This window comes from Sphaerodactylus townsendi, linkage group LG01 (assembly GCF_021028975.2).
Source record: "Sphaerodactylus townsendi isolate TG3544 linkage group LG01, MPM_Stown_v2.3, whole genome shotgun sequence".
In the NCBI taxonomy this organism is placed as follows: Eukaryota; Metazoa; Chordata; class Lepidosauria; order Squamata; family Sphaerodactylidae; genus Sphaerodactylus; species Sphaerodactylus townsendi.
In genome coordinates this window covers 106,326,032-106,338,148 of record NC_059425.1, presented here as the reverse complement: position 1 = coordinate 106,338,148, position 12,117 = coordinate 106,326,032, and the positions used below count along the sequence as shown (strand labels likewise).

The following is a 12,117-nucleotide window of genomic DNA, read 5'->3' as shown; positions in this document are numbered from 1 at the left end:
TTCTAGAGGAATTTTGGTAGTGGGATGTAATCCTCATTATGTCAGAGAGTGACCTTGCAGATGTAGAGGAGCACTAATCCTGGTGCAGAGACTTGCATGTGTCCTTTCTGCCAATGATTAACAAGGGCATGATGAGTAAAACAGAGAGGTTAATGTAGATTATGTACTAAGAAATAACTAGCTTCTTTCTTTCAATAGGGGTTGCTGCTAACTGTGCATCTGCCCTTGCTCAGATGGCTGCTGCTTCATGTGTTCAAGAGGAGAAGGAAGAAAGGGAGACCCAAGACCCTAGCGATGCCATTTCTCAAGGTACAACTACTTGAAAAGTTAATTAATTTACTACTTAACAATAATGTGTGTGTGGGGGGGGGGTGTTACTGCAATCACTATTTCTATGTCACCTACTCAGAGTCTTTCTGGAAGCAGCTTACAATTAAAAAACACAATATATTTTTAAAGCCATTTTAAAAAGTCATTGGCATAAAACAGAAGCATGCTATTAAAAAGTTGGTGAGATAAAATCCCTAATTAAACACATGGGTAAGATGTGTTTTAGCCTGGCATCTGAAACAAAATAAAGTAGGCACCAGGCAAGCCTCAAGGGGAAGGGCATTCCCAAAGTTGAGGTATCACCACAGAAAATTCTAGTTGCTACTGGCCTCACCTCTGAAGGCAAAAACACAGAGAGTAGAGTTTGAGAGGCAGATCTTAACTGTGGGAGGAAATAATCCTTCAGGTTCTGGCCCCAAGATGTTTAAGGTCTTAAAGATAAGATCCAGTACTTGGAATTTTACCCAGAAACAGATAGTTAACTGCACTGGGGGTGATACAATACCTGTAGCAAACCCCTGACAGTACCCTGACCAACTGAAGTTTCCAAACTGTTTTCAAAGGCAGTCCCAAGTAGAACACATAATGGTAATCTAGTTTGGATGGAGCATGGATCGCTGTGGGCAGATCACACTGCTGGAGGAATGGCCATAGCTGGCAAACCAGATGAAGCTGATAAAAAGTGCTGTGTGCCACCAAGGAGAACTGTGCCTCCAACTGTAGGCCAGGATCTAATAATAGTTTCCCCAAGCTACGAACCTGTTCCTTCAGAGGGAGTGCAACCCCGCCCCCCCATGACAAGCTGGTTTTGTAATCCACAAGCAGCTTTTTCATTGACTGCCAGCACCTCAGTCTTCTCTGCTTTGAGCTTTAGTTCATTGACCCTCATGCATCCCATTACTTTTTCCAGACATATATTTATGACCCACAGACCCATCTGGCTTAGCTGGTAAAGAGAAGTAGAGCTGGGGTGTCATCCACATATTGGTGGGACTTCATTCCAAAACCCCAGGTTTCCTCTCTCAGTGGTTTTATTTAGATGTTTGGGGGGTGAGATGGAAAGCTGCAAGGGCTCATAGCATGAATGACACATAAGTGACACAGGGCCAAGCAGCATTCCCCCACACCACCTTTTGGAATCAGCCTGTCAAGTAAGAGTGAGACCAGTGAAGCATGGCACCCTCTGTGTCCAACCCAGCCAGCCTCTCCAGAAGGATTCTGTGGTTGACAGTATCAAATGCTGCCGAGAAGTTCAGGAGAATGAAAAAGGATGCCCTTTTTAAAAGCCCATTTGGCTAAAAGTACTCTTCCTCTTAGAAAAACTTCAACTTCAATTTATTCTTTGGAAATAACTGGAAATCTTTTTTTAAAATTATGATGTAACAGTGAAACAGAAAGTGGAACAGAAACTGGAGCAGATGGGCAAAGTGCCAGGAGTCTGCCTGCATACAGCTCATGTTTTGTGTATGGATGCCATTCTTAGTGTGGGACTGGAGATGGGAAGCCACAATCAAGACTGCTGGCCACATGTGTTCAGGTATGGAACTGGCCTTCATCTTCATTCAGTTAATTTCAGTCCCATTTGTGCTTGATCTTGCCCTTGGCATTGGCCATCTTTTCCAATGCAGACTGCGTAATCTGTTAACCATCTTTGTTGCAATCTCTTTAGTAATCCCATAAAAACAACCAAACAGAAGCATTTTCCATGGCGCTAAATAACAAGAAAGATTGTCGAAGGCTTTGACGGCCGGAATCACTGGGGTGCTGTGTGGTTTCCAGGCTGTATGGCCTACCTTGATTTATTTTTAAATTTATAAGTACTATGCAAGGCATTTTAATATTAGAATGCAAATAAGCACTATATTGTTTTATTACTTGGCTACAGATTCATTCTTTCTCACCCTTCTTATATACTCCATACAATTTTTATTCAGACCTGTCTTTTCTATGTGTATTAGGTTGGATTCTACCACTCTATCCTACTGGGTACATTCTGCCAACACAAGAAAGCCAAGGGGCATTTCTGTGCTGGAGAAACAGATCGATACAATCATGGAACTTTTCTTGAAATATGGCCAATCTTATAAAAAAGATGTTTTACAAACTTCTCATATCCATTATTTGAAAAATTTCAGCATATTTTCAAAATGGTTTTTTGTGTAACTTTTTCTTGTTCATTATCTTTGTTTTGTGAAATCTTTTAATTTTAAACATAATTAAACTTTTCTTAAAATATTACTATGGAATCATTTTTGTTTGTTTCCAATCACCTTTTTCTTACTCTGTCCTGCACCTGTGGTCTCCCTGGCAAGGCTTTCCTACCACAAGAGAAGTGCAATACAAGATTTCATCTACTCTTCATGTTCCAACTGGAGAATGGAAGAAATCTTCCATTTGAATGAAAGTAGCATCCTATCTAACACTCATTTGGCTAGCAGCAGGTCATTAATGCAGGTTTACTGTTCATTGCAGTGAAAAATATTAATTTAATTAAACCAGGTTGCTTTTGATTTGCACACAGCATATCTAATTCCTGCAGTGGAATTAGCTGCCGGTAACACCTTGCTTACAACACTGCTTTTCCATTCAACTGCCTTAAAATTATTGTATGACAGCCATAAATCAATTAATGTTGTTCAGAGTGAATGTGAACTGCAGATTTGTCTGTTTCATTTTCCTGTTTCGTTTCAGAGTGTGTGAATACATCAGTACTCTGGAACACACTCATTTTAGTGATGGCACATCTCAGCCACCGGTCCCCATCACACAAGGACAACAGGCAACAGGAGGGCTCCATGTAGAAGGTCTGTTGGACTCTCCCCAGGAACTCCTGCAGGAGCAAGAAGCCACTCTGAGCAGCAACCCCATCATCCAGCCAGTCTCCATTCAGGATCTTATCAAAGAAGGCAGCAAGGGAAGAGCCTTCGACTTCCGTGGAGGCAGCCTGCTGAGTGGAAGCAGTGCAGCCAAGGCTATTCTTTCCCTCTCTACACAAGCTGACAGGTATTGGCAGTCATGCATTGAGAGCTGCCCAAAGATTGGGTGTCTTCAAAAAGACAATCTTATATATTTTACCATGAATGTTCAAAACAGGCCATTTACACACATTGCCTCAAGTAATTAATTTAACAGCCCTGCAAGGTGGGGAAGTACTAATGTCCCTATCTTATGCACATGGTGCCAAGACTGAGCGATAGTTGCTTGCCTAAGGACCCAAGCTACAAGAAGACAAGAAGAGCCCTGCTGGATCACAGCAATGATGCATCTAATTCACGGGTAGGGAACCTGCGGCTCTCCAGATGTTCAGGAACTACAATTCCCATCAGCCCCTACCAGCATGGCCAATTGGCCATGCTGACAGAGGCTGATGGGAATTGTAGTTCCTGAACATCTGGAGAGCCGCAGGTTCCCTACCCCTGATCTAATTCAGCAGTCTGTCTTTTACATTGGCCTTCTGGAAGGCAAGCAACAGGGCATAGAGGCCAAGGTGCTCCCCTACTTCTGCCTCCCAATGCTGGTGTTCATAGGTTTGCTACCTCTAAATGTGGAACCTGTCTTTACCCACTGATTGACCTCTCTGATAAATCACTGATCCAAACATCTGTGCTTGTGGCCATCACTACATCCACTTGCAGTGAAATCCACAATTTAACTACTCATTGAGTAAAGAAGTATTCCCTGTTAGCTGTCCTGAATCTCCTGGCCATCCATTTCATTGAGTGTTTGTGGGTGCTAATATTATGGGAGAAGGAGAGGGGAAAATTCTCTCCACTGTTTCTGTATCCCCATGATGTTTATAGTGCTTTTCTTCAGGATTATATTAAATAAGAATTTTCTTATATATTCCATACATAGATTGTCTGACTGTAGTATTCCTACAATATATAACCTTCCTTGTGATTTTCTTTTCCTTGGCTTTTGAGGGCATACACTTCATTAGGAATGGGAACACTGACACCAGTGGACCAAATCAATATTTTTATTTCCATATGGCTTCCTTGTTAATTTTTACCCTAGTTCATCAAATGTTTTTGTAAATGTTATCATGCAGAGCGGCATTTGGTGGGTGGAAAGGTATAACTTCTAATACATGCTACGTCTGCTTCTTGTATTTCTGGGTTTGGTGTCCTGCAACACAGTGATAACCAATAGTGTGTATTTTTTTAATTAGACTCCACGATTTAACCAAACTAACTTGTGTGTTCTGTTTCCTTCTCCACAGGCTATTTGAAGATGCTGTTGACAAGCTGAATCTCCTGGCCTTGGGAGGTTTCCTGTATCAGTTGAAGAAGGCTTCCCAGTCCCAGTTATTCCATTCAGTCACAGACACTGTTGATTATTCCTTGGCAATGCCAGGTAAGAATATTAGACCAGAGGCATGAAAACAGAAGGCAGCTTTTTTGTATGTTTTGCATGATATAATTGTTTAATACATAACAACAGCATTTTCTTTATTCTTGTAGGAGTAGTAAAATCTATCCAAGAGAAGAGAGGTGCACTCCATTTGTTCCGTCTAGGAGGTGCCATGCTAAGAATTGTAAGGAGTAAATCCCGCCCTCTCCTGCACCTCATGCGCTGCTGGAATCTGGTGGCACCTCACCTAGTAGAGGTGAGAAACATGGGGGCAGGGGATCCCTGCAACTTTGCGAATTGAATTATTTTAAAATTGCTAAGAGCAACCCCAGCCCATGGATGAGCAGCTAAGATACTTAAAGTGATTATGTACAGGTGAATTGTGGTGCCATAAAAAAGGTTAGACTCTACTTTAAAGCAATGGCTAAGCATTATAGAAAGCTAGACTTTCTCTCTGTCCTTTTTCGAGCCTGCAATGCTAACAGTTCAGTTAATTCTTTTTTCCCAGGCACAACAGAATGTGTTTATTAGCCCTATATGATGTTTCATTTGGGGTGGTTACAGGAGGTTTCCTTTGTTCATCTCTTTGCTCTCTAGATGAAAAAAACAATGCTGGGTGATGGCGGGGGGCATAACAGAGGTTTATAAAATTATACATAGAGTGGGGAAAGTGAAGAGAGTTTTTTCTTTGTCTTCCATAATACTAGCACTCATGGATATCCAGTGTAGTTTTATGGACAACACAGACAAAAGGCAATACTTCTTTACTCAATGAGTGATTAAATTATGGGATTCACTGCCAGTGGAGTTAGTGATGGCTATAAGCATTTAAAGAGCAATTAGGTAGACTCATGGAGTAAAGCTAGCCATTTTAAAACTAGTCTCCATTTTGTGTTTTCTCTGAATATGCCCTGGCAGTTCTTGTTGATTACCTGCATAACTAAAATTTTGCTTTTTCTCCTGTCTTTGCAGGCCGCCTGCCATAAAGAAAGGCATGTATCTCGGAAGGCTGTCTCGTTCATCCATGATATTCTGACAGAGGTTCTGACAGACTGGAATGAGCCTCCTCATTTCCACTTTAGTGAGGCCCTGTTCCGTCCCTTTGAGCGAATCCTGCAGCTGGAACTCTGTGACGAGGATGTGCAGGACCAGGCAAGTTGTATCTTGGTTGCAAGGATCATGATGATTCTGGAGACAAGCTTTAAAAGAATGATAACTTAATGTATGTCCTGTGGTCACATTATATAGCAGAAAATATATCTGCAGGACTGTTTTGTATACTACAAGTGCAGAACACACTGCAGAACACAGAGCACACCGGTGTTTTGTGAGCAGACCATAATGCTTTGTGAATCTTAGCTTTCATGAGTGGTTTTAATTATAGGGTATACCTACTAAAATCTTGCAAGTCTAAAATTCTCCAATCTTCAATCTTTACATAACTAAAGACCTTAATTAGACAAGACACAGTAAGTCAGACTAATTAAAAATGTTACCATCAACTTTTAAATCTGTTTTGTACGTAAAATGTTTATCCGTTTTGTACATAAAATGATTTTAGGTGAGTAGCCAAGTTGGTGTTCAATAGGAGAGCAAGATTCTAGTTTAGTAAAACAGAGACCAATAAGATTTTGCGTCAAAGCTCCCTCTAACAGATACAATCTTGTTGGATTGTAAGACACTACTGGATTCAAATATTGTTCTATATAAAACAATATATTTTTTCCACAGGGACTTCTGTGTATTGGTTGATCTCTGTCATGCTTTCTGTGTTTGTTTTTTTCACTAGGTGATCACCTCCATAGGAGAGCTAGTGGAGGTGTGCTCAACTAGGATCCAGTCAGGCTGGAGGCCTTTGTTCAGTGCACTTGAAACAGTGCGTTGCAGCAGCAAGTCAGAAGTTAAGGAATATCTCGTAGGAGAGTATTCCATGGGTAAGGTTTCTTAGATACTTTTCACCCTTGTCTCAAATAGTGGCATTTTTTTAAAAAAAAGAATGTATTTTTGAAAAAGATGAAACTATAAATCAATTAATTATGTTTTATTCTACCCTTTCCCCAAAGAGCTTAGATGGTATGTGTGATTCTTTGTTCATAATTTTGCCTTCACAATAGCCATGTGAAGTGACTTTAGCTGTGAGAAAGCAGCCAAAAGATCACCCAGCTTCATGGTTGAATGAGCATTTGCACGCAGGTCTCCCTAATTCTAATACAATATACTAACCAATACAGTGCACTGACAGTGTTCAAAATACCACTTGCCAAGTCAGGATGATGTTTTGAATCACAACAGAGTTCTGAAAGAGGTTTCTACTGCAAGAGTGAAAAATTAATTCCAGTCGCTTTTAATTTCCATTTTTGTTCTGTAAAACTGGCATACCTTTGTATTGGCTCTAGTTTTCCACATAATGTTGATGTGAATTGTAAACTGTCTTAAGATGTATAGCATAGAATAAAGCAAATTCTAAATCACAGGTCACTACATTTAATAGTTTTGCTGGACTGTAGCAGCCCAGTTGTCAGTGTTGTGAAAAAGTGAAGCATGAGCAGAAAACATCCATGTACCAAAGGTTTATAGTATCAGCCCACAATCTCTTCACTCCAATTTATCATCTGTAAAATAGAGGTCGTGATTATGGTGATTATAAAATACTTTGTAAATAAACAGTATCAGCCCACAATCTCTTCACTCCAATTTATCATCTGTAAAATAGAGGTCATGATTACGGTGATTATAAAATACTTTGTAAATAAACAGTATCATAATAAAATAACCCATCCCAATAACCGTTCGGTTGTGAGCACAGCATAAAAATTGGGAAGGCGCAGAACTCTAAATTAGCTTTTTCTGTAGTCAGTGACATCATCCCATAGTCAAATCTGATTGGCTTCATAGCAGTTATGCTGTTATCAGGAACAAGAATGGCTGTTTCCAAACAAATAATGGCACAAAACCCATCACTGTGAACAGCAGTGAATTCTCTTTCCCACCTAAGGCCAGCCCTCTTCCTCTCACTCTTGCTCCTGCCATAGAGGCTTTTTTCTCCTTGTACTCATTCCACTGCTGTTTCCTCCCCTTCAGCAGCTGGCATACACTGCAGCATGGTTCACTGAGTTCCCAGGCCAAATGATATTTTTACTAATTTATTTTTATTTAATGTTTTATGCCACTTTTCCACTTAATCAAAGTCCACAATGCAGCAAATCTGAAAAATCAAAACATTTAAACAAAAAATATAAATATATAAATTTAAAAATAATTGCATAAAAATATTTAATTACTGGGGTTGTGGAGTTTCGAGACTTCATGACCATGTTTCAGTAGCATTTTCTCCAGACGTTTCACCCAACAATCCCATTAGCTTCTGTACAGGGAAGGGGAGAGGGTCCGGCATCTGGACATGGTCCACCCACCCTAGCAGCGGGATGGGGAGGGGAGGGGTGGCATGCAAGGGAAGGGGAGGGAGTGAGGGTTGGCATGTAGGGGAGGGGCTGGCATCTTCAGAGGATCAGATGGTAGTAAAGCAAGTGGAGTATATATACCTGTGGAATGTCCAGGGTGGGAGAAAGAATCATTTGCATTGGTTAACAAGTGTAAAGGGTGCAATTAGCAAATCTACATAAGTCTACAATGCAGCTGTGGACAAGTCTACATAGGGACCACAAAACCCAGCACCCAGATATGAATCAAAGAACATGAAAGGCACTGCAGACTAATTCAACCGGAAAAATCAGCAATAGCAGAACACATGATAAACCAAGCTGGACACAGAATGTTATTTGAAAACACAGAAATTCTGGACCACTCTGACAACCACTATGTCAGACTACACAGAGAAGCCATTGAAATCCACAAGCACGTGGACAATTTCAACAGAAAGGAAGAAACCATGAAAATGAACAAAATTTGGCTAATAGTACTTAAAAACACTAGAATCAAGACAATGGTTAGTGAACACCATCCAGACACAGAATGTCTCCAGGCAGGAAGCAATCAAATGGATTAAAATGCCAGGCAACTACTATGCAGTTGCATAATCTACTAAACTACTATGTAAATGCCCTCACTAATTGATTATGCAACTTCATTCTTACCTACATATGCTAAAATGGGTGGATTCCACTCAACACATGCAAATTACACTTGCTAATTGCATCTTTTATACTTGTTAACCAATGCAAATAGTTCTTTCTCCCACCCTGGACATTCCACAGGTATATATATTCCACTTGCTTTTCTACCAACAGATCCTCCGAATATGCCAGATGCAGGCAAAACATCTGGAGAAAATGCTACTGAAACACAGCCATACAGCCCAAAACCCCTAGTGATTCCGGCCGTGAAAGCCTTCGACAATACAATATTTAATTATTCAGATTTTATGTGGTAGTTTCATAAGACATAGTTTTTCTTTCAGATGCGAGGTTAAAATCTCTCACTATTTTTAAAAATTTTCTTCAAACTTGAGGATTGTTGCACTCTAGAACAATGTTTAGAATTTAATCAAGAATTTCCAAAAGTGATGTATAGCTGTAAGTTTAATGTGTATTTATATTAGTGACACATATTTTTAATTTTTCCTCAGGAAAATGCCAAGCTCCTGTGTTTGATGTCTTTGAGGCATTTCTAAATACAGACAACATACAGGTCTTTGCCAATGCAGCCACTAGCTACATCATGTGCCTTATGAAGTTTGTCAAAGGTTTGGGTAAGGCTTCCCTCTCCCTCTCCTTCTCCTACTTTTGTCAAAAAAATTCCAAGCCTTCCCTTTTTTTGTGAAGAGGAAAAAATGTCTTTATTGTGAAGTTTAACCATGGAAAGTGTGAATTCCAAGCAACACAGCCAAAATCAAGAAATGCTTGAGGATAGAACACTACAAATATTGTATGAGCATTGTATGTTCAGTGCTTAGGAAATGAAAATGTACCCATATAGAGCAATTTCAGTATTCTCCAGTTATTCCCCACAATATTTACATGTTCCAAGATGGTTGGTGCATTTCTTGCTTTGTTCTGTCTTTCAACTGATTCTTTCTTCAGGCATCTTCAGAACTCTCATGTTTGTGTGAGTTTCTGTCTGCAAGATTAATCGTTCTTTGCTAGTAATGAGGGTGGAGTGGGAAGGAGGAAAGACATATTGGTTAAGCTGACTTCATATCCTACTGCCAAGCTTAGAAGAGATTTGATGGAGAATTTGTGTGCAGGGAGAGCCTTGTTGCTCTTCCCTGGGCAAAATACATGGCTGAGCATAGTCTGCACATCAGTACATTGCCACATGTTCCTGTATTGGGTATAGAAGGGCAACTCTTGAAGGCGATCCTCTGGTATGCAGGCAGCAGCAGGAGGCAGGCCTTGAAGCAGCAGAGCAGGTGAGAGGGTCACCGGACTCCAGGATACTTCTTCATGTACTGAGACAGCAGGATTTGCACCTATTGAGCTGTATTGTACCATTTTCCCCACATTTCTATCCACCATTGCCACTAACACTGACCTTCAGAAAGATCACCCCCAGGATCCTGGATTCATACAGAAGAACAATTGTCAGGGTTGGTGAACAGGAGTAAGGCAAGACAAGGAGACAAATTTCTCCTCCTCCAATGGAGCTGTGCATGCAGAGCTGGAAGGAGTGAGTTCAGTTCTTCCTCTCTCCTCACTCCAGCCTCCCAACCTACACAACTGTTCTTCCATGTGGGTCCTGCAGCCCTGGCGATGATGGCTCCAGTGATCAGAAAAAGCCACTATATTAGAGAGACATGGCAGAATTAGAGAGTCATGGTACCTTCTGTACCAAGAGAGGTAGGATACTGCCTGTTAAATTATTAATATTAAATCCTTATGCATTTATGGAGTTACTCCTCTGCCTTTCCCCAGTGAACCTCCATAACTGAGATTTGAATTTTTGGAATCCATAATATTCATACTAATACACAATTGTTTCAGTACACATATTATGCAATACATCATTTTATGTCTGATGCACATTTATTGTTTTTCACTTTCAACTTTTCTGTTTCCTCCCATTCTGCCCTCCCAGGGGAAGCAGACTGCAAAGAGATTGGCGATTGTGTCCCAGGATCAGGATCCACATCTACAGACTTGTGCCTTCCTGCTCTTGATTACCTCAGGCGTTGTTCTCAGGTGTGCTAAATGATGCAGTTGTGCTCTCTGCAGTTAAAGGCCACTTCACAGAGAATGGTAGCTACTTGAAACTACATCCATTGTGTGGCCTGCTACATTCAGTGAACTTTTATCTGAAGTTACCCAATTTGTAGATGGGTCACAGACTGGAGAAGAGTGGAGTAAGCTGTCTGGAGTACTCACTGGGGAGAATGCCAGGGTGTAAATAAAGTAGAATAACTAAAATAGTCCTAAACCTCTTCACTGTGACATACAGCAGTATGTTTTGGCTACTGCCGAAGTTGCTGCCAAAGTAAGGTCAGAATGAGAGAGCAAAAGTGGTCCCATCAGTCTCTGTGTTGTTTTCTGCACTAGTTGGAGCAACATAACACAGTACTGCAGGCCCTAATGGCCTGTGAAACTGTCTCCGTCTGGACAGAGAGAAGACAGGGAACCTGGTTGTCTGAAAGTAATTATTACTCCAGATGGCCAGTAAGCTTTTTACCTACATAGCATCCTAAAATTGGCTATACAGGTACCTCCTTTCCCCTCATGGTATATACTTGGCATACCCTGGTTCAAAGCTGCTGAGTTCACCTCTCCAGCCTTATTTCATTCAGTAGAAAGTTTAAAATTTCAATTTTGATTGTTCACAGAGTGTTCAGCATTCACATTACAATGTTTCCTTTCTTTGGCTGATGCAAACCACAAACAGAAGAGATGGTTTTTCTTAATTCATGGTGCATTTTGCTTCTGAGGCTCTCCTGATGCTCAGAGACAGGTTTGGGGGTAAAATGTCATTTGCCTGGGGAAGGGGGAGGCAGGGAAAAGATCTATTCTGCCAGATCATTCCACAAATTCTTCCACTGGATCCAGCCCATTGTGCTTTCCTTTTCTGGTGACAGTTGCACTAAAGCCTGAACAAAGAGTTGGGGAAAATTCTCTGTGCAGAAATAACCTTAACAGATAGGATATCAAAAGAGTTTAGCAGAACAGTTTCTTCACTATGTAGCTTTTCCACACACTGCCTGGAACTTTTGCAGAATAATGTGAGGTCAAACCAAATACTGTCCTAGCCATCTAATTATTTGTATGTTGCTTTTTAGTTACTTGCCAAAATCTACAAAATGCCACTGAAGCCTATTTTCCTCAGTGTGAGACTTGCTAACTTACCTCAAAGAATGCAGGAGAGATCTGCTAGCAGTGAGGACGGCACTGAGTGTGTACTGTCCGATTTTGATGATGACACTGGTGAGCAAAATTTTTCTGTGCATTCAAAGTCGAATTTGTCTAAATAGTAGTTACCTAGTTAGGTATG

General features: G+C 40.7%; 1 protein-coding gene across 2 annotated transcripts in view; it reads left to right on the top strand.

Annotated features, from left to right (window-relative positions):
- ARFGEF3 (ARFGEF family member 3) overlaps positions 1–12,117 on the top strand; it is a 91,795-nt gene that overhangs the window by 56,085 nt on the left and 23,593 nt on the right. For both annotated transcript variants that reach the window (XM_048489747.1, XM_048489739.1), the window contains exons 17-26: positions 199–309; positions 1,717–1,867; positions 3,022–3,333; positions 4,553–4,686; positions 4,794–4,939; positions 5,656–5,835; positions 6,473–6,617; positions 9,269–9,391; positions 10,717–10,820; positions 11,906–12,050. In XM_048489747.1, the coding sequence (XP_048345704.1) occupies positions 199–309; positions 1,717–1,867; positions 3,022–3,333; positions 4,553–4,686; positions 4,794–4,939; positions 5,656–5,835; positions 6,473–6,617; positions 9,269–9,391; positions 10,717–10,820; positions 11,906–12,050 (1,551 nt within the window). The remainder of the gene's footprint in view (positions 1–198; positions 310–1,716; positions 1,868–3,021; positions 3,334–4,552; positions 4,687–4,793; positions 4,940–5,655; positions 5,836–6,472; positions 6,618–9,268; positions 9,392–10,716; positions 10,821–11,905; positions 12,051–12,117) is intronic.